This window comes from Juglans regia, chromosome 14, assembly GCF_001411555.2.
Source record: "Juglans regia cultivar Chandler chromosome 14, Walnut 2.0, whole genome shotgun sequence".
NCBI classification, from domain to species: Eukaryota; Viridiplantae; Streptophyta; class Magnoliopsida; order Fagales; family Juglandaceae; genus Juglans; species Juglans regia.
The window spans coordinates 5,578,975-5,600,277 of NC_049914.1; the positions used below are offsets into that span (position 1 = coordinate 5,578,975).

The window sequence follows — 21,303 nt, forward strand, 5'->3', positions numbered from 1 at the left end:
GAGCTCCACTACCACGCACAAAGCGTAGCTCAGCCCACAAATCCAATCTACGTCCTCCATTTTCTCGGCCTAATGAAACCCATCTCACCTCTCTCTTGAACTTAGCCACCACACACATAGCCTCACGTATAGAGCCATTGTTGATCTCGATTCAGCCACCATCTCCATCGCACGTTGTTCTTCTCTCTCAAGTCTCGACAACACACTCTCTCTCTCTAGAGCATCCTCATTGGCTTGACCAAAGTTGAAGGATGGCTAAAATTTAGATAACTTGTATAAAAAATACTCCACATTGGATTAGACATCTCCAAAACAATTTAGATTTTTACTACAGTGATTGGCCAAATATAAAGAATTACGATTGATTCACCAAATATAAAAAGTGAATGGCTAATCCAATGTAAAGATTGAATTTAAATAGAATAGACAAATATAAAAAAATGTGATATTGACTAAATTTTAAAGATGCATTTAGCCAAATGAATGAGAATGCTCTAATATGCTTCTCTTGGCATAAAAAACAAGTGGTGGGGGGCCGAACTCGATCTATGGAGTTAACAAAAGCTGTCATAACCATTAGGCTACTCAATTTTATATTACTTTTTGTTATAATATAAAATATATTAAGTATAACTATCCGAATCGGTAGTCGGGCATGTTTGAAAAGTGGGATGAGATAAAATTTTCATCTCATCTTATCTTATTATTATACATTTTTTAAATTTCTATACAAAATATAATAAATAATTCAATTTTTTCAAATCTCAAAACAATAAAAATACTAAAACATAATATTTTAAACACAAAAATAAAATACAAAATTCTTATCTCACCTCCAAACCTGCTATTCAACTCCGAATTCCAAATTTCGGCTCTTTGAGTCAAAGTCAAAGTGGGTATCGAACCAAGTTGGAGTTATCGTGTTTGAGCACTATAAGAATTCTAAAAATTTTTCATAATTTTATTATCAAACATCACTAATTCTTAAAATATAAAAACATTTTTCAATTTCAAGTTTTAATTTTTAATTTTTTTCTATATAATCATTACTCAAACACAAAAATCAATTCAATTTTAATAAACTTCCAAACAAAACAAAAAATATTGAAAAAATATATATTTAAACAACTTTTTAATTTCATAATATTTATATTCAAGTTTTTTTTTTTTTTTTTCTAAATACAATAAAATATCTTCATTCCAAGTATTTTACTATTATTCACGCCCAAACACCGAAACACGCCCCAAGTCTCACACATTTCGTTGCTGAAATAGCCAGTAACCAGTAAGATGACAGCCAACTACTCCAACCAAGAAAGAAAGATATTGTGGCACGTTACCTGATGCACAAACCCAAACCCACATCTCAGATAATGATTCGACCCCTCCGTATAAAAAAAAAAAGAAAGAAAGATACTTTTGCGCTTTGCATTAAAAACTGACGAACGTTCGGCCAATCAAACCTTGACAAAAACATTTTTGAAGAAAATGTCTGCAATAATGCAACTTGACACTTAAATGGGGTCGTTCATTCAGCCAAACATTAATTAGGGCAGCCCAAAGAGACCTATGAATTGGTGTCACATGGTGGATTTTAGACACATTCAGCGCATTAATCACAGACTTTCTTTGTTTGGGTTAGGTATATGAAGTAGAGATTGAAGTTTGAACTATCGGTTAGGCTGCTTAGAAAAATGCATTGCATTAGAATGAGTAAATAATTTGAGGGTGTGCATGTGCCAAGTCCTACAAGGGATGTCTACTGGATTTTTGTAACTGGTTTTTGGGTATAATGTATAAATGACTATAACATTTTCATGAGCTGTGATAAATTGGTCCTTTGGTAGAGAATCCAAAAGCACAAGATATATATAGAATTGGTATTGGCCAGCTATAATCCTTACTTTGGAGGCAGATATCCCTAAGCTAATGTAAAACAAAAAACACGAGTTAAACAAAATGCACTGATCAATGTGTATATCCCTGCACAACAAGACTGCATTGTTAAGAAGAGGCACAACAAGACTGCATTGTTAAGAAGAAGCACCCATGACTAGGGTTGTACAAGAAACCAGAGAACCGACCGAAACCGACCTAGACTGGTCGACCAGCAGTTGAATTTGTCAAAAATCGATGTCCAGCGATTCGGTCCCGGTTTGATCCTGGGCGGGACCGTTGAACAAACCAAACTGATAAAATGTTTTTTTTTTTTAAATTATACATATATGAAATGACACCGTTTCACTTAAGTAAGTGAAACTCTAGGGTTTAAAATCCCAACACCTTTCTTTCTTCTTCCTTGTTTCTCCTTCTTCTTCTTCATTTCTCATGCTGCCCTCTCTCTCTCTCTCTCTCTCTCTCTCTCTCTCACACACACACACACATCGAGGCTTCGCAGTTCGCACACAGCGGCAGGGTCACCTCCGTTGCGATCGAAGATGCTGATGAACCGACCGTAGTTACGTTGAGACTGATATCGACGATTTTTTCTCCCTTCACCGGCCGATTTCAGTTGAGATTTACATCATTTTAAGGAATTGGTGCCGGTGCGGTTTCGGTTTTGGACCAAAACTGAAACCACACCGATACCTTCGGTTTTCACCCCTGCCCATGATCATTTTGCAATGTACATATGAAGCCAGTTTACAAAACTAGCCCTTCAATCAAATCCTTTTTCCGGTCCCATAAGCCCTCATTTATTTTCGCAAATAAGATGAGATAAGTTGAGTTGAGTTGAATTAAGATTAAAATTAAAAAGTTGAATAAAATATTGTTAGAATATTTTTTTTAATATTATTTTTATTTTGTAATTTGAAAAAGTTGAATTGTTTATTTTATTTTGTATAGAAATTTGAAAAAGTTGTAATGATTAAATGAGTTGAGATGAACTATGAAAACAAACGAGGCCATATGTTCCCCTGTATTAAACCAGACAACACACTCCATAAATGTAAATGTAGCAGAATTATGTTTCCTATTAACCAGACTTAACACACAAGAATAAATTTATTGGAGTTGGTTCTTATATCAGTGTTCTGATACTACCTACTGGTCAAACTATAACCTCTTCAAAACAAACTTGTAACAAGAGACTGAGAGACTATACACAGTATCAGATACCGAGATCATACAAAAAAAAATTCTAGTTCAAATTTCGAGGTTATTAGAAACATCACAAACATTCTTTCCCAAGTGTTCTATCTAGGCATGATGGTTGGAACGACTCCACTATCAAGGTTGCTGCCAGATACTTCCGACGACACATAAGGATTCTTCACTGTTGAGGATGATGGTGGTGAAGACATAACTTTTTCCACATCAGTGACCATGGGATCAGCTATTTTGATGTCAGACTCTGGCATCATAAGGTATATACTATCAAGTTCTCGAACCACGTCCGCCATTGAAGGTCGTGCGTCTGTGTCATCTTGGCAACACTTGAGGGCCAAGTTCAAAAATTTAACCACACATTCAGAAGGATATGATCCCATCCTTTCATCAATGACCGAAAAGATCATACCAGACTGATAAGCGAGATTAACCTGAAAAGAATGAAAACAATTGAAACAAAAAAACAACAGACTACCATGTTAGACAAAAGCCACAAAACCTCAGCCGCATATCGAATGGATGAAATAAAATGGACATTATGACAAAGCGATCTTAAATTTTATAGGAAATACTGAGTGCATGGAAGGAGTTCTAAAACACGAGATTAATGAATGGAGCGTTTTGCATCAGTCTCAGTCAAGGCCGGAGGTGAAGATTGTAAAAGGAATTCAATGTCTCTGCTAATTTATTGAAGCTGAAACTGAAACGTGTAGAGGGAATCTCTCTTGATTATAGACCAAGTATAAAATTATTTTTTTATCAGTTGATCCAAAATGATATATGGGAAGAGAGAGAGAGAGAGAGAGTAACTACAGGCTGCTTCCTTGTTTTTTTTACGCTGTAGGAATAAAAGGAAGTACAGAACAATTTTCCTTTCCTGTCCAGTCACCACAGAATACCATTGGGCCCCTATTGAATCCAAGGTAAACAGTTCTATGTTAAGGTTTTACCTCTCTAACAATATTTTTCCCATGTGAGATTGGCTGCATCCCAGTCAGGAGTTCGAGAAATACGACTCCAAGACTGTAAACGTCGCTTTTGTCCGTCAGTTTATGTGTCAAAAAGTACTCTGGATCAAGGTAACCCTGCAAAGTTATAACAGAGAATGAGAATAAAGAAATAGACACCGGTTACTTCTCCTAAAACAAACCGTTCAATCTATTTCATCTAGTTTGAGTTCAATTTATCTTATTTTGAAAATAGAGAGAAGTACAAATTGTTGCATGACCTTAAAATTTAAACTCAATTGTATTTTATTATTCTACTTGGTAAAATGTACATATCACCAATACGAGTCTTACAGGTGTCCCCTTCACAACTGTGGATACATGAGCAGGCACAGTCCCTTCAATATCTGGAACTGGAGCAAGTCGCGAAAGTCCAAAATCAGCAACCTTTGCTGTATAATTAGAATCCAATAATATGTTGCTGGCCTTGATATCCCGATGAAATATCGGAGGATTAGCTTCCGTGTGTAGGTAGAGGATGCCCTTAGCTGACCCCAGGGCAATTCTCAATCTCATCGCAAAACTCAGAGGTTCTTTACATTTAGCTGTGTACATGAACCAGTAATAAGCTTGTTTATATGGAATGGTGAACTTGGAAAGCAAAATGGTTCTGTCTGGCTCCTAAAGAACAAGACAGAAAAAGAGGTGGGGGCGGGGGCGGGGAAATGGAGGAAGTGTACTATTGCAAATCATATTTTACAATTTTCACTTGCATTAATATGCAATGAAGAACACACACAAAATTATTGTGACATTAATAGAAGTAAAACTTAAAAGGATGAATATAAGGTGTACCAGAAATGTGATCCCTTAGAGTACCATTCACCATAAACTCATAGACCAACATCTGCAGGCACAGCAATACTCACATGAAGCTTTTCCCAAGGCAAAAATTTCAACTAATTCAGAAACAGAAAGCATAAAAAAAAAGTCGTCATGAAAGTCAAAACATTTTTGCGGGAGAAAAGTACAGCTAATGGAAAAGGAAAGGACAAACAACAACGTATGTTTGGTTTGAGAGGTTTTTCAAAAATTTTAAAAATATTTTCCCTTTCAAACCAAACTTCTTTTAAGCTCCAAAAAAATTCATCTCTCATTTTTTTACATCTAATCATTTGCCTTGATTTTTGTTACAAAACACAAACCAAAACAACTTCCACAAAACCCAATGCAAAATGCATAAAAAAAATAAAAAAATTATCCAAACTTTTCATTTTATCTACTCACGTTCACTAAACGCAATACAAAATACATCTCAAATATTTTCATCCAAACAAATTTTCATCATTCCTACCCACTTAAACAAAACCTAACACCACACGTCTTAAACCCATTTTTTCAAGAATTGTCAGAATTAGAAAAATTCACTTACGGGGCATGCCCTAGACTCCCAAGCGTATAGTGAAAGGAGACAGATTATCCTTAATCATGGAGAACTCTGCATATTCTTCAACATTATCAACAAATAAACTTGCAGCCATTTACGCAGTTTACATATTTCTTTCTTTCTTTTCTTCTTCCTTTTATTTTTTAGTGAAAGATCTTACAGCTTTCATAATATTTGAGTTTTTGTTGCATTTCTGACTAGGTTGATAGGAATCATCTCCCATGGAGTCATAAGATAGATGGGTAAGAAAAAATACCTGTTCACCCTCTTCATCACAATATCCAATCAAAGACACTAGGTCTCGATGATGTAACCTTGACAACAATTCTATCTCTGTTAAGAACTCCTTCTCACCCTGTAAGGATCCCTCTTGTGCACGTTTAATGGCCACAACTGTTCCATCAGCTAGAATGCCTTTATAGACTTTTCCATACCCTCCTTGGCCAATAAGAGCGGAGTTGTTAAAATTGTTTGTAGCCATAGCCATTTCTCCATAATTGAAAGCCTTCACACCGTCAATTCTCAAGGAGGCCTTAGATGCTGCATATTAAATACAAGTCCAATGTTGAAAATGAAAGCATGGTGATAGAAAACTTAAAGAGTATGTTACAGGTCCTTGAAACATGTGAATGTAAACCACGTGCCAGTTCTAAGGCAATGCAGAAAACACCATTAATGACCACACGTTATCCTAAGATTTCCAGCTAGAAGCATAATAAGGAAACTGAATTTGAAGCTTATTAACATGGATTCTTTAAAACCATTTTTAGAAACATGATATAATGAGTACATTTGTCATGAATGAACTGATTCATTGGCAAAGAACATCATAGGAAAGATGAGTGGCTTCCCATCTTCTCGAGATGCATACTCCTTTGCAATAATCCTACTTAGATAAAACAAATCTTAACAGGATGAAAAGTAAATTTATTGGCCATGTTTAACAGTAAGTGAATCCTTGACTTCCTATATCTCAGAGTTAATAATACTTGTTTTTATCATACATATTTATAATAAATATGGAGGACTGCTAAAATCAGATGAAACAAAAAAAGGCTACAATCAGAAGGATCTTTATTATAATAATTTATCCTTTACGATGTGACTCAGAGAAGTAACCAGCCTGATAAATGAGCTAGCCAGAACTTCTTCAGAGATTTAGGCTGCATTCAAGTTTATGCTGAGCTCAGGCTGTGCTCAAGTCAGCTAAATTTAGCCTATCCTATATAGGTCTAATATATATATATATAGAGATTTTCAGAACACACACACACACACACACGTATATATTTGCATCTTACAGGCCAACAACATTGTTAAAATCGTGGCTAACTGGTTGTTCTAGAACTTGCATATGATTTGAGCCAACATGCAACCCAAGTCTCATGGTACTTTTCAGTGGACTCTCTCATCTCTTAGAGGCATGTTTGGGAAGTGAGATGAGATGAGAATTCTATGAATAGTAGTAAAATGATTTGAGTTAAGATGTTTTATTAGGTTTTGGGAAAGGAGAGAGAAAAAGCTAAATAAAAATATTATAAAGTTAAAATATTGTTCGAGTATAATTTTTTTAATATTATTTTTATTTTGAAATTTGAAAAAGTAGTATTTTTTTGTGTTTTGTTTGGAAGTTTGGTAAAGTTGTAATGATTAGATGAAAAAGTTGAAGATTTGAAATTGAAAAGTGTTTGCGTTTGTGTTTGACTGATGTTTGGGAAGTAAATTAAGAGAAGTTCTGAGATGAGATGAGATCATCTCACTTCCAAAACAAGCCTTTAATGATGTTTCTATTCGCGTGCCAGTCCAAGCTTAGGCTGAAACTTGCCCAACATTATTAACTAAGAAAGAGCTAAGATATTTGGCATTTTGAGCCAGACTGGGGCCTTTTTGCCTCAGGCTAAGCTTGCCTAGCCTGATTGATGGGCCTAATCCCGATGCAGAATAGAAACATTACATATCTACCTAAACATCCCAACATCATAAACATAAGAACTCACCACGACGTCTTCTCGAAACTGCATTATACTTCTTCATACGCTTTCTTAGTATTAAAAGAGAGACAACTGCAGACATCGCAACTGCACCTGCAACGGTCCCCACTACTATGCCAGCCAGTGCACCTTTGCTTAAACCAGACCTTGGAGAGGTGGCAATCACTGTGAGATTAGTGAGAACTATGAGTACAAACAACATCATAATTATTCAACAATATTCATTTCAATGCGAAGACGTAAAAGAAGGAAAGGTATGACTGGGGAATATATCATTTATGCATGGCATCAGCTCAAAAGTGGCATATCATGTGGTTTTGCAGCTGCCTTGCTGGTCAATATAGAACGCACCTTGATTGCCCCGGAAATTAAAAATCATCTTGAACTGAGTTTTAACAAGGATATGTTCAATTTTAAATATTAAACAAAGTACACAAAAACATCATAACAACTTCATTTTTAAGCTTTGTAAAGAAAAAGATTTAGGAAAGGAGATGGGACAAAGGCAAGTAATTGTTCTACGCTTAACATGGCACGACTATGACAAAAGCATTGAACTAAACTCCCTGGATCAAGAGTATCTTCAATGATATTTGGAAGCAAAAGGCAAGGCTACCTCCACTTAATTATGCCACTCACAGACACGCACTGCATGTCACTCAGAGCAACAAGAATAGGTAAGCATTTTTAAGTACATAAACACCAGTAACAGAGAATAATGCCACATGGATATGATTATCTTTTAAAGCATTGAAGATTTCAAGGAAATATGTTAAATATGCATCAATTCCAACTTCAACAACTGTGTCGCAAATTACATCAGATTAGGGTTTCAAGACAAACCATCTTTATACATGTCCAGGAGAGTGAAGTTCAGAAGTTCATAAGGTCCAAAGATGTCACTATCAGGAATCTTCCATGATGTGTACATGTTCATAATTCGCCGAACCTCACTCCTATTGAAGATAAAAGGATTGCCACTTTGATTATTTGGAAAAAGCTTCAAGTACATTTTCAGTCGAGGGCCTTCTTCCCATTCAAAATTAACAATGTACAGCTGATAAAGGAGTAGATCAAGACCATTTGTCAGGTGATCCTCAAACATTGATATGTAAGGACGAAAATCTGAGAATCCAGGACTTTTCAACCGATATCCAACAAGTAGAGGGGCAACACAGATACAACGTTCAGGAGATTTAGGGGAATGTTCATAAGGGGGTGGACATCCTGGACTGTCACAATCCAAAGTGTTACTCGTTGGACCCTGATTTTTATTGTCAGCATCACGTTCAGATCCACAGAAACTGACTAGGTTGGTGTTCGAGCATAAGGGATTCCCTTGAAGCCTGGAAGTCAACAACCAAAACGTGTGACACATCATTATATCAATGTGCTATGTTTGTTCCACCTCACGACACTAAAACTAAAAAGAGCTCATCCACACTCTTTTTCCAAGTAGTCACATGAATATGAAAATATATTTTATTACACTTGAAGGTAGTCATATGAATGTGAAAATATATTTTATTACATATGAAGGTCTACATGAAACAAATTACGACATGTAAATTAAGAAGCAAGTAAAGAAGTAAACCAGACGGTGACATTTTGAGGTAGATTAGTATCGCCTGTAATATTTGAAAGCTCATTATTCTGCAACTCCCTGCAATATTAAAGAGCCACGCGAAAAAGCTTAGAAAAATCAGTATGAGATCCTTTCATACTTATTTAAAAGTCAACCCAGGAGGTAGCAACTATGAATTTCACAAAAGAGTGTGCAGAAATCAGAAGAAGGAAGCAACTGTAACTTGTATCATCATGAGAACAACATGCTTGGAGCGTGAATGTGCATCCACACACCCACGCCACCATACAATGACACTTTCAACCAAGGGAAATAGAGATAATGTCATTCAGGTCTTACACTGTAAGGCTTTCGTTTCCATTCAAAGTCCTATTTTGCCAAATGGTGGATGGAATAGAGCCACTCAATGAATTGTTCGCAATTGACCTGTCAAGAGGAATAATTTACCAACTAAAGCCATTTGTTTTATTAAAATTTATAATTTATTGAATGATAATAACTAGTACCTCAAAATATAATGGTTGAGAAAAGTGGAAACTCAAATTTACATAAATGTGAAGCAAGTTAAAATAGCATTGACCCCATATAACTAAGCACAAAAGGATAAAGTGAGAGACTACTCACAGTATCTGGAGACGAGGAAGATTCGAAAAGCTGACAGGAATCGTTCCAGTAAGATTGTTGTTGGATAAATAGCTGAGCACATTACTCAAACAATATATGTCAGAAAAGGGAATTGTTGGCACTAATTATTTTTGAAAGCTAGGAGACACATCTGTTAAAGCTTTGTAACATCCGAAAATTAAATTTAACTGAAAAAAAAAAAGATGGAGAATCTTACATGGACGTGATATTCTCAGAAAGTCTCTCTGTAGGTATGGTTCCATTTAGCAGATTTAAACTGAGATCTCTGAAATTATAAGATATAAACAAAGCAAAGGTAGCAAGCAGAGTTGTCTTAGACAAAGTAAAGATAATTTCTTCGGCCTGGTACATTTATTTTTTTTAGAAGCTCATACTTGATCATCATAGAATAACTTCAAAAGTAAATAAAATACAGCAACTTACAGATAACCAAGGTTCGGTATTCGGCTCAAATCAGGAATCTCCCCTTGCAAGTTGCAGTTCCTAAGACTCCTAGAAAAGCCAACACACAAATCATAACACCTTGAATGTACATGGGCATGAGCATACTTCTTGGTTACCATCTAGAGAGCATATAAAGCTAGAACATGAAAGATTTGTGATAGCTTCATTACAACTCAAGCAGATTACATAAAGCGATATGTAATATCAAACAGCAAAGGATTAATCACAGAAAATCCTAACTTGTTCAGTGTACCAGTTATTTTGACGTTTGAAAAGAATAATAAATTTCAGCTTCAGACCTCAAGGTTAGTACCTGGCTCTGCCTTTGCTTCTGAAACCTAGTTACAAACATAGAATAATAATATGCACTTACAACTTCAGCAATTTAGACATGTTGCTATAAGAAGCTGGAATTGTAGTCCCATCAAAGTGATTGTTATCAAGTTGACTGCAAAACAAAGAAATGCACTCTTAAGCGAGTTTGAACTATAATACAAGGGAAAGGAGAGTACTTCAGTAATATTACCTCGTAGGAAAAGGAAAATTTAGAAAATTATAACCTTGTTCAAGATGAGAAGCACAAGCAAATGACACCAAATTCAAAAGTTCCACTTGTAAAACCATTTATGCTATGTGCGCGCACACGCACACGCACACACACATTTATGTTCCAATAAAGTAGAAACCATACATTATCAGTAAACTTGGTAGTTCGGAGAACTCCGGTGGAAGATACCCGGACAAGTTGTTATTATCCAAAAGGCTGCAGGTGCAGAGTTGAAGATGATCACTGATCTCATAGATTGTACAGACAGATGACTCATCATAAAATATGAGTATATGACCAATTACCGACTTACAAGTGAACAAGACTTGGTAATCTGGATAGCTCCGGGGGAATTTGCCCACTAATTGAATTGTTGTTCATGTGACTGCTCACAAGGTGAAGTAGAAGGGTTAATCATTGTAGAACTTTTTTAGATGATATAGAATCTGAAAAACACTTACAAATGCTTCGTTTTGTTCAAGTTTGAAAATGATACTGGTATTGGTCCTGATATGTTGTTCTGATCAATTTGTATTCTGTCCAAGTTTGGAAGATAACCGAGCTCTTCAGGTAATGGACCTGTTAAGTTGTTTCCATTCAGAAGCCTGGGAACATGGAATATTACAGATGGAATTAGAGATAAAGCACATTACATATACCAACATCAGGCATTCAGAATGATGCCAACATAGCAGGAAAATTAGATCACACACAGAGATTATATATCTACATTTTCTAATGGCATGAGTATATCATCATGTGAAAAAATAGTATCTAACCTATCCCATAGAAAAAAGGTGATCAACTTACAAGAGTTCCAAAGTGGTAATATTGCCTATCTCCTTGGGTATACTCCCACTTATGCTGTTCCACATAAAATCCCTTTAACAGAGTAGACAGAGAAAAATATATCAGAAGGTTACATAAATCAAAAGTCGAAAAATGGCAGTAGGTTACATAAATCAAAAGCTACCATGCAGTAGAGAACACATTTTTAGAATGAGTGAAAAAGGTATCCAAAAATCTGACTCAGATATAGTTGTCTGAAGCACAAAATGTAGCTTTCGGAAAAGCTTCGCCTTACAGTATTTGTAGGTACAATAAGTTGCCAAGCTCTGGTGATAGACTTCCTGACAATCCCATTTTCAGAAGTAGCCTGCAAAGAGAGCTCCAAATGAAAATTGTTACAGCAACAATGCAAAGTCTTCGATGGAACTGCTCATAAGTTAATAACACCAAGTTGTATCAAAGCTTTGTAATCTTATGTCTGAACTTTAGGGAAAGAATACAAATCATCCACAGATTACGATAAATTATATAATAATGGAGTAGTTATTAACTTTTTGGACCAATGAATAAGATAATAAAAACTGTCACTCTGTCACAACATAGGGTGCACCAGAAAAATCAGCTCTACGCTGCAAACTGTGAAAGTTACAATTAGAATTCATTGGAATTATTTATAAAACTCAGTTCCATCTAGTAAACACTTAATATCTATGCACTCTCTTTACAATGATACTCAGCCAATGTGAGATTAAAAAAACCTGAGGCATCACAATCTCCCCCACTCCCTACTCAAATCCCCATTTTCCTTGTCAGGGCTTGCATCACAATGCAGTGCCCCAATTCCAAATGGATTACCAACCCAACTCCGAAATGAGTCACAACCCAAGAATGTGCAAAGACTAGTCAAAGTTATATTCGGAGTGCTCTACAATCACTTATATAGCTCAGGAACTTGGCACCAATAAAATGCCCTCACAGAGTCACAATTCATATATCACCGTGTGATTTAGATCAATTTAATGCATTGCCAATTTTTTTTTGATAGGTAAAAAGGAAAGGAATAAATATGCATTACAAATTTAAAAAGATAGATTTTCATATTCATTTAGGACATGTTGGTATTTTTTTCTAGCAAAATTGGGATACATATATTCGCATCGATTATCCTCCCTGATAGAGATTAAAAATAAAGGGGATGTTAAAATCATACAGTTGCTGAACATGTAAATATCCATCTGTTAATGTTCTATTGTAGCACACAACCCCTGTCCAATTTGATGTACACGGATCTCCTCGATTCCAATTACTCAGATTCTTATTGGGATCTATCAAACTTCTCTTGATGGTTCGCAATGCCGTCACTGAAAATAAATACAAATGTTAGTCATCATTTAATCAACATGAACATTTACAGAATTTGTAAGCATTGGTATGGCCCCTGTGTTTCTCTAATTCTAACATCGGGGTTTCCACATTGACCGAAAGTGAATTTTCGTTTTAAAAAAATTAACATCAAAATTGTTAGCAGAGCCAAGTCTGAGCACATACACTCAAATAACATCTATCAACACTAATCAGTGATTACTTCCCAGTTGAGAGAATTGAATATGTAAGTGATCAGGTTACTATAGATCTCTTTTTACAGGATGCACATATATATAAAACATGCCTCCACGTGCAATGATACTTCTAAACAAGCATTCCCCCAAGAGTGTAATTGCCAAAAGAAGCTTAAAAAAAAAACCACCAAAATCACCTTCCACTGAGTCGGTAATCTGAGCTCCGACAGATAGAGAAGCCCAACACAACCATGCAACAACAAATATTCCATACTTCCAAGCTGTTGACTTAGACATCCCAGTAACGCATAGAACGTCAGAACTCGCAAACTTCTTCTACTACCCAACACTGGGAATTGTAGTAGTATGCGTGTACCACACCTGATAAAGGTCAATATCAGAACTTAGAGAGATGAGTTCCAGAGCAGCAGAATTTATCTCAAGAAAAAAGAAATACTAACTCTGGAAAATAAATCAATAATCAGACAATTATTAAACACAAGTACAGCAATGAAAAAGTTCCAATAATTGAAAAACCAAGGAATTATAAAAAATAAAAATAAAAAGTACACCAACGAAGTAGCTCCCCTACTAGGCAACCAAACAAAGAAAATCACTCAAAATTCTCGTCCCATACAGCTTGAGAAGAAATAAACCAACCAAACTGCCAAAAACAAAAGGAGAAACCCTCACAAGAAGAAGATTGAATATATAGTTGAAAAATATATTAGAATGATGGAAACATATATATATATATGTGTGTGTGTGTGTGTGTGTGTCATGCAATTGAAATTAATTACCTGATGAAAGGAAGTATCTTTCTGACCAGGTCCCCATTACGAATGCTCAAGCATTTGTTGCTGATGCAGATCGTAGCCATCTTTTTCACACACCGAATAGCATATAAAGTATATATCTGATGGCGGGCTGAAAGATGTTGACTTTTCTGGGCGGGTGGTTGCCGGGACAACTTCAATTTAATATTGAAAAACCTACTCCACAATGCAATTGCGAAAAGAAAGAAAACCAAGTTTTGGACCATTGTTCAAACTATCCAATGCACAGAAAAGATAAAAATAAAAAACCTTTCATTAAAAACTATGGAGACTGTACGATGATAGGTTAATCCCGAGAGATCCAACTGTAACATGGACAAGATAAACGTCTGAGGGTAGTTTCGTGTACAACATGCTCTTCGATCCGAGACGCAGTCAATAAATATAAGTTTTGAATTAATACAAACCGGGTTTGCCGCATATCGAAGATTCCGGCTCTTGTGAAACAACAATAGAATGAAGTTGGCTTCGCAACCATAGAATATTTAATTAAATAAAATAAAATGTAGAATTAAATTTTAATTTAAAATTTCTGTTTTGATATCACATGAAAATACTATATATTTCAAAATTTTAAATTTATAAAAAAAATTATTTATTTATATTCTATTTTTAAAATATGTATTTTTTGCTTTCACACGCAACTGGTTGTCGTGTGTACGGGTTTCATCCTTGTGCCTTGAAAAAATAAATCCGAACTCCAAAATGGAAGTCAGTAACTACTCTCGAGCCTCAACACTGACATAATACTAAAATAAAGGTGTCATTCTCTCGGTTCTCTTTCAGGAACATGTCAAAGGATAACGTCTAAATTATTTTATTATTGGGATTCAGTAATTAATTTTTAAAAACTGGTATTAATATTTACACTATAAAGAAACCCAATAGGCTTTTACGGTCAATATGAAAATCATATTAGGTGGCCAAAACCTGGCAAGGTAGAAGTTAGAACACAATGGATTAGTCTGAGCTTAATTAATAACATGTTTTATTTTTTTTTCAACATTTTCAGTTGATGGAGAACCCACAAAATCAACTCAACAGCATTTAGCAGTCTTTCACACGTGCAGAAGGAAGGAAACAGGGAAAAATACTGCATTTTCAAGACCTGGTCTGGGAGTATGATCCGATCATGATCGAATACAGTTCCCGTTTTGCAGAAGATTCCTTTCACATTACAGGCAACAGGCCAATTGGCAAGCAGCAGTGTATATTTTGTATGGATCTTCTTAAGACAAGACTTAACTCGGATTTTTCTATTCTTTCTTAAATTGTTGAATGTTCTAGTTTTCCCTGGTATCATCAAACAAAGAATAGGAATTGAGGATTTGGATCTCAATTGAGTTAAGTTTTTGGGTTTCTTTTTTTTTTTTTTGAAAAATACTTAAACTACAAAAGAATTACACAAAAGTAAACTCACGAACTGATGTTATTTGATATGATATGTCACGGATTATGAAGTAGATCTCACGGATTTCACGAAACTACATTAGTTTATGAGTTTACTTTATGTAATTTTTTTTATGCATGTAGTATTTCTTTTTTCTTTTTTCCTGATATCAGGTGGAGTACACGCATAATGCAACAGTTCCCAGTGTTGGGTACTTATTTACTGGCGTACTCTGTCATATTCATATGCATCAGACAGTAGCTTGAACTTATGAACAATCATCCAAATAATTCTATGAAATTGTCAATGAGATCCAAACACATCCACAACCATTTGATACCTTGTCAAGCACGGAATGCTCACCTTCACGAAATGGAGCAACTCTACATAAAAAAAAACCACAGAAATAACTGTGGAGGAAGGATCAGCAACTTCAGTGAAAAGCTGCATATATAGAAGAGCATGAAGTTGGAGACAGATACATGCATATGGGGTAGAGGTGATGGATCTGGTTTTGCCTTTATATGGGAGGGCCCTCGTTCAAGCCTATGGTTCGAGCCTGTGAAAGTTGGTGCCAAACAATGAAAGATTGGCTGGTCTCCTCTGCCATGATCATAAAGAGCAGAAATGACATAACATCTAGGATTCAAGCCGAGATGGTAGAACGTTATAACATCTAGAAATAGGTTGCGTTTAGATGTTGAGGTAATCTTAAATATTTGGTCCGCTCTGGCCATGATCATAAAGAACAGAAATGTTTGGTCTCGCCTCTGTCCATTTTTTCTTATCCAAAGTTGTGAAATGGATAGGAAAGCATCACTTTTTTTTTTTCTTCTTTGTTTTCTATGTCCAATCTTAAGCTTATTGAAGGAGCTTTGTCTCCTCTTGTTTTTGGCCATCATTGTTCTAATTTAATGTAATATGACTCTTTATCTCTGCTTGATTAATGCTAAGGCCTACCATGATTTTAGACCTCATAGGATGAGATTAGATGTTTTATTAAAAATTAAATAAAATATTGTTAAAATATAATTTTTATTTTAATATTTAAAAAAAATTAAATTGTTTATTATACTTTCTGTGAAAATTTAAAAAAATTATAATGATGAGATAAGATGGTTTGTATATCCAAACCGAGCAAGTATTCAAATGAGCTTTCATTTTTGGGATCAAATGCTAAATCCTTCATGAAGTCAACAATAAAGATAAGGTACTCCTAATAGGCTAATCAAGATTTCCTATAGTTTTTTTTATCAAAATTACTTTTTTATTATTTAGAGAAATATAGATATAATACGTAGACTCATTGCATTTGATCTTGGATCTACATTATCCACGGACGATATTTAATATCGTGGCACCATGCTTTATTTATGACTTTTCCTATTATGAAAAGTAATTAAATATAGAAAATCTTAATCACTACGAAGAAGTCGGTCGAAGTAGAGATGTGTACGTCGGATTCTTTAGACTTAAATTTTTAGCGATTTGTCGTCTGAATTAGACTATATCAATTATGATAATGTGCTGAGGAGCTATTAACGTTTGTATTTAACTTTTTTAAATCATATTTATGTATTTTTTTTATGAATGATTAAAAAAAAAAAAAAAAAAAGTCGGCCGAAGCATCAGATCTGGACCAAGATCTCTTTGCCAAGAATGTGGGCTTCCAAGTCGCTAGTCTTACCTTTTTATTTTATTTTTCTCCTATGTTCCATCTCAATGTTGAGCTCATTATGATTTGCGCGTTGTCCCTCTATATTCTAATCCTTGTTTCTTTCTAATAGTTCATTGAATTTTGTTTGTCTCTACTCCCTCGTCAGAGCTTATTTCTTATTTCTTTTTCTATTTATTAAAAAAAAATAAGGTGGGCTCACTACCTGAAAGTAGTTTTAAAAACACTCAAATATATATATATATTTTTTATAACCATGAATGTCCGGGCCAACTTGTGTGTACCTTGACTAATATTATAAGATCCTGAAATTAACTATTAAATAAATCTCTAGTGGCCCTAAGGAGATTTGAACTAGTGACCATTAGAGAGCAAATTCAAGACCGGATCAACTGAGCTACCCCTCAGGATTTAAAAACACTTTTGCTTGAATTCCATCTTTATATTGATTAATTGGCTCAAAATATAATTGCTTAGTCAATGAAAAACAGAGACCTTATACATGATATATTTATTTTCATTCGTGATATCATTCATGATATATTTATTTTCATTTTTCAGGGCCAACGCAACTATCAAATCCTTTACTAACTAATGTTGAGGATTAGGTAAAATGTCATATCCTCTTCTGAATGAGTAGTAACTTTTAAATACAGATATGAGGGGGGGGCATGCTGATTGATTGGCCTAGGCATTGGATCTTTTGTCAAGTTTAGTCTGGATAAGAAAGCCTGATTTCTGATTTCTAAATAGTAACTCCAATTATCCACCCTTGGATGAATCACATTGATTACACTTCCCATCTTTAGCATAAGTAGTGCAAATAATTCTCATGTCTATAAGCCGGCCACGCAATTCTGAAACATTAGTTTATGATTTTTTTTGTTGTTGATAAAATTAGTTTATGATGACAACTACTGAGGGAAAGAAATTCAACACTATCATTATGACCATATTGAAAAGAAATTAAGAAAATAAATCAATAAAAGTAGCCATCAGAGATATTGAAACCATAGACACTGTGGTTTTGTTTGCAAGCAACAAGTGAGGAAGGGACTCATTATTGTTGAAGAAAATTGTGCAGATACAGTAATTTGAAAATAAATGCGACTTTGAGACGTGTAGAATATTATCTTTAAGGTGATAATTGCCCTCATTCGAAAGAGTTTGCTACCGGATTACAAGCAATTCACCTCCAAGATAAAACAAAGTCACTAACTGCAGATAGAAATTCTGAAGTTTTTCCTTCAAAATTTCTCTACAAAGTTGTGTAAGTGACTGAAGATATGAGAGAATGGAATAATAAATTCGTGAGTCTCATCCCCTATTTATAGATAATGAAGTAACACCATGTGAAAGATTACAACTATTAACTTGTGACTTTTCAACTAGTAGTTACTGGTTTAAAGGTCATGATGTTTCACTTAAAGACCAAAGGATATGTGCCTAGCCTAGTCTCAAGGGAGGGCATTGGTTCGAGTCTCCAGAAGTGTCTTTTCAAATAAATTTATTTTTGAAACATTGCACCCTATCAAAATGCATATTCGGCCCATGTGCAAACACCCAAATGTTCGTGCAAGGCTTGGCCGGCCCAAGCATTATGTCTATCCAAGTCCAACACTTTACAAAATTATAAATCAAATTGTACTTCAGAAGTTTTGAATTCATATCCTTTCATTTGAAACAACACATCATTACCATTAAACCAATGCATCTATTTGAGATAATGGTTCACTTAAATAAACAATAACCTATATTCAATAAATTCACATATTTAATATTACAATCTATAATAAATATAACAATTAGGAGTGATGACTTGATTCTGAAACCATATCTCATGTGCTTTATAGAGAAAGGAGGATATTTATCATCATCTTATCTTCTTGTATTCTTAACCATTATTGTTGGGAGGAAGTGTGTGATTTTAACCTTAAAGCTTGCTTGGAATTTGTGCTAAAAAACCCAGAATCTTTAGAAACAGTATCTATTTGTAAGCTCCAAATTACTGCTTCTTGTTCAACAGTGACTACATATTACCTATTTTTCCAATACATCTTCATTGCTGGATAATGAATGCTAGCAGCTGAATTTATGTCAAGGAAAAGAAACACTAGAATGAGGTTGGCCTAGTAACAACTAGAGTCAGGAACACACCAAAAACGAAATTCTAATGGAACAAATATGTGGAAAAACCAACTGTAAGATTGTAAATCAAGACAGCCATGTACATTCTCAAACTAACTTGAGAAAATAGGTGGCTTTATAGTTTGTAGTGTCTCTCAAGAGAGATCTTTAGGCCTGTTTAAAGCTCTAGTGTTGCCTTTAAAATCTGGTTGGTGAGGCGACTTTTCATGACTTCCCGTATATTATGTTTCATGAGTTGAATCTGTTCTTCATCACATAATTGGGGCTTTGATTGCTTGGTTAAAATGTGTCATGAGGGTGAAACTACTAGTTGATTCATCTTGGATTGAAATATATTCTTTACTTTTATACTACATCAGTTCAAGAAGAACATAGTACTTGCTTGGTTAATGATTTGCAAGGGCTCTGGCTTGTTTCCTGTCCTCCATTAAAATCTTCTTGACCTTTTGTCCCACCTGCAGTGCATTATAGATGCCTTAAGCTGAGAGGACGATCAGAGCAAAGCCGGACACAGAATATGTGCTGACGTTCTCTGTGTAGGTCTTTGTATTGTCATACTTCCTTAATCTCAGTTAGTCCCGCAATCTCTTTGAGTGGCTTCCACATAAACTTTCTCCTGTGCACAGATTGGGCTTTAAGTGCAGTAGGAAGGAGGTAACTAAAAAAAGAACAGACAGAAAAGGCACTTCTGTACATGCAAAAACAGAGTGACTTTTGGATAATCTTACCAGTTACCGCATTCAGCAATGACCCTGACTTTGGGCCGCAGCGAGGGAAGCAGAGCGAGAAACTGCAATTCCGACTTGGAAAGAACCTGTCCAAAGGTATAGAAAAAACTGTAAGAAATGATGGCAGGCTTTATCGAGTTTTCTTTAATAAATCATATGCGTTAGTAGATCAAGAGGAGTGGTTTGAATATTTTTACCTTGGCTTCAATTATCCACACCACAAGTCCTTTGGCATCTGGAGGCAGTGCATCGAGCCTGTAATCAACTTCCGGTGGGAAATACCACCTCGCAATGGGCTGTTTCCCTAAATGTGCCTGCATTTCAACAAAGCAAAAGTTGAACTAAGTATCAAGCAGATATGCAGAACCATGGTGCTGAGAGTATGGGGGCACATAGTTAACAACTCACAGGGCAAACAGGGTGAATCTTGGTGAGGGTGGTCTCAGGGTCTCCAAGGCCTCTAGCAGTGAGGTCGAGGAAATAGTATCCCTGGTATCGGAGTCGTGTAAAGTATCGACCCTCGTAGCCTCCCTCATGCGGGGTGTAAATGGCGAGGGCTTTGTGCTCTTCCACATCCGACAGCCATTGACCCAGATCAAATTTCACCAAATCCCCTCCTATAAAGTCCCCTATTCCTATCCCACCGCACCTCACCGTCCCTACCCTTTTGTTTGCCTTGCAATGTCTCCCTCTCAGCCCCATCATCATCATGCTTCTTTTTCCCACCATCGTTATGTCAAACATGCAGTTGTTTCCTGTTTTGAGCTGCTTCTGATGCAGCTTGAGTGAGGCTGGTGTACCATAATTCAAGAAGGCTGCAGCTGCCATTTTTCGTGCTTCTGAGCTCGAGTTTCAAATCCACAGAATAATACTGAGAATAGGACACAGAAGGTCGGCCTGAAACGAAATGGAAACCGGATAAAGGCGGCCGTTTGCATGGCTATGCATTCCGAGTTGTATGGTGGATAAACGAGATAAGAAAACACCCACTCTTTCATATAATTTGTGGCGTCCAACTTCTGGGCCTTATGCCATCTTTCTAAATGGGAAATATTCTAGCAACAAAATAATTATATAAAAATAATCTCGCAAATTGACGGTTTGATATAATTCATCAGATTGTAAAATTATTTTTATTATAAAGTAGATTTAACGGATCAGATGAAATAATATCAATTTATAAGATTATTTTTGTGTAATTCTTTTGTAGATGTAGCAGTCCTCATTCCAAATACGGTTAGACTATATTTAGTCCTAACAGTAACTTTTACCATTGGAGTTCTTGAATAATCTACTAATATTTGGTACCCAATACAATCATTCTGGAGTTTAACCATCTAAGATGACTTGATACAGCATGAGATATCATACATGAGACGTGATTTTTAAGAATTATTTGGGTTATAAAACAAGAAAAATGAAAAATGACATTCATAAACTTTTATGTGTCATTAAATGATT

General features: G+C 35.4%; 2 protein-coding genes across 5 annotated transcripts; both read right to left on the reverse strand.

The window, feature by feature from the left end:
- Positions 1-2,913: 2,913 nt before the first annotated feature.
- Positions 2,914-14,272, reverse strand: LOC108986649 (probable LRR receptor-like serine/threonine-protein kinase At1g06840). 4 transcript variants are annotated; one of them, XM_018959339.2, is made up of 21 exons: positions 13,703-13,789; positions 13,263-13,446; positions 12,717-12,867; positions 11,802-11,873; positions 11,528-11,599; positions 11,179-11,322; positions 11,031-11,102; positions 10,862-10,933; positions 10,544-10,618; positions 10,150-10,218; positions 9,923-9,991; positions 9,706-9,777; positions 9,421-9,507; positions 9,091-9,159; positions 8,340-8,842; positions 7,503-7,661; positions 5,762-6,045; positions 4,914-4,965; positions 4,413-4,663; positions 4,062-4,196; positions 2,914-3,542 (listed from the first exon to the last, which is right to left on the reverse strand). In XM_018959339.2, exons 2-21 carry the CDS (start codon positions 13,360-13,362, stop codon positions 3,198-3,200), a joined length of 2,853 nt encoding a protein of 950 aa, XP_018814884.1. In that variant the 5' UTR covers positions 13,363-13,446; positions 13,703-13,789; the 3' UTR covers positions 2,914-3,197. The 4 variants fall into 4 exon arrangements, with proteins under 4 accessions (XP_018814884.1, XP_018814879.1, XP_018814883.1 ...); XM_018959334.2 differs by lacking the exon at positions 13,703-13,789 and adding an exon at positions 13,866-14,272 and having other exon boundaries at positions 2,988-3,542; XM_018959338.2 differs by having other exon boundaries at positions 2,988-3,542; positions 13,759-13,774.
- Positions 14,273-19,389: 5,117 nt separating this feature from the next.
- LOC108986654 (NAD(P)H-quinone oxidoreductase subunit N, chloroplastic) lies at positions 19,390-20,881 on the reverse strand. The gene is made up of 4 exons (XM_018959352.2): positions 20,251-20,881; positions 20,040-20,156; positions 19,843-19,928; positions 19,390-19,730 (listed from the first exon to the last, which is right to left on the reverse strand). Exons 1-4 carry the CDS (start codon positions 20,668-20,670, stop codon positions 19,667-19,669), a joined length of 687 nt encoding a protein of 228 aa, XP_018814897.1. The 5' UTR covers positions 20,671-20,881; the 3' UTR covers positions 19,390-19,666.
- Between the last annotated feature and the right edge of the window lie 422 nt (positions 20,882-21,303).

Bases quoted from the DNA above. Each gene is read 5' to 3' on its own strand.
- LOC108986654 (XM_018959352.2), bottom strand. From the start codon at position 20,670: ATGGCAGCTGCAGCCTTCTTGAATTATGGTACACCAGCCTCACTCAAG. The intron at 19,929-20,039 runs GTAAAAATATTC...ACCTTTGGACAG, and splicing joins TGTGGATAATTGAAGCCAAG to GTTCTTTCCAAGTCGGAATT. The intron at 19,731-19,842 runs GTAAGATTATCC...ATCTGTGCACAG, and splicing joins ATTGCTGAATGCGGTAACTG to GAGAAAGTTTATGTGGAAGC.
- LOC108986649 (XM_018959339.2), bottom strand. From the start codon at position 13,362: ATGTCTAAGTCAACAGCTTGGAAGTATGGAATATTTGTTGTTGCATGG. The intron at 9,992-10,149 runs GTAAGTTGCTGT...TTATAATTTCAG, and splicing joins ATACCGAACCTTGGTTATCT to AGATCTCAGTTTAAATCTGC. The intron at 6,046-7,502 runs GTGAGTTCTTAT...TTTAATATGCAG, and splicing joins AGTTTCGAGAAGACGTCGTG to CATCTAAGGCCTCCTTGAGA.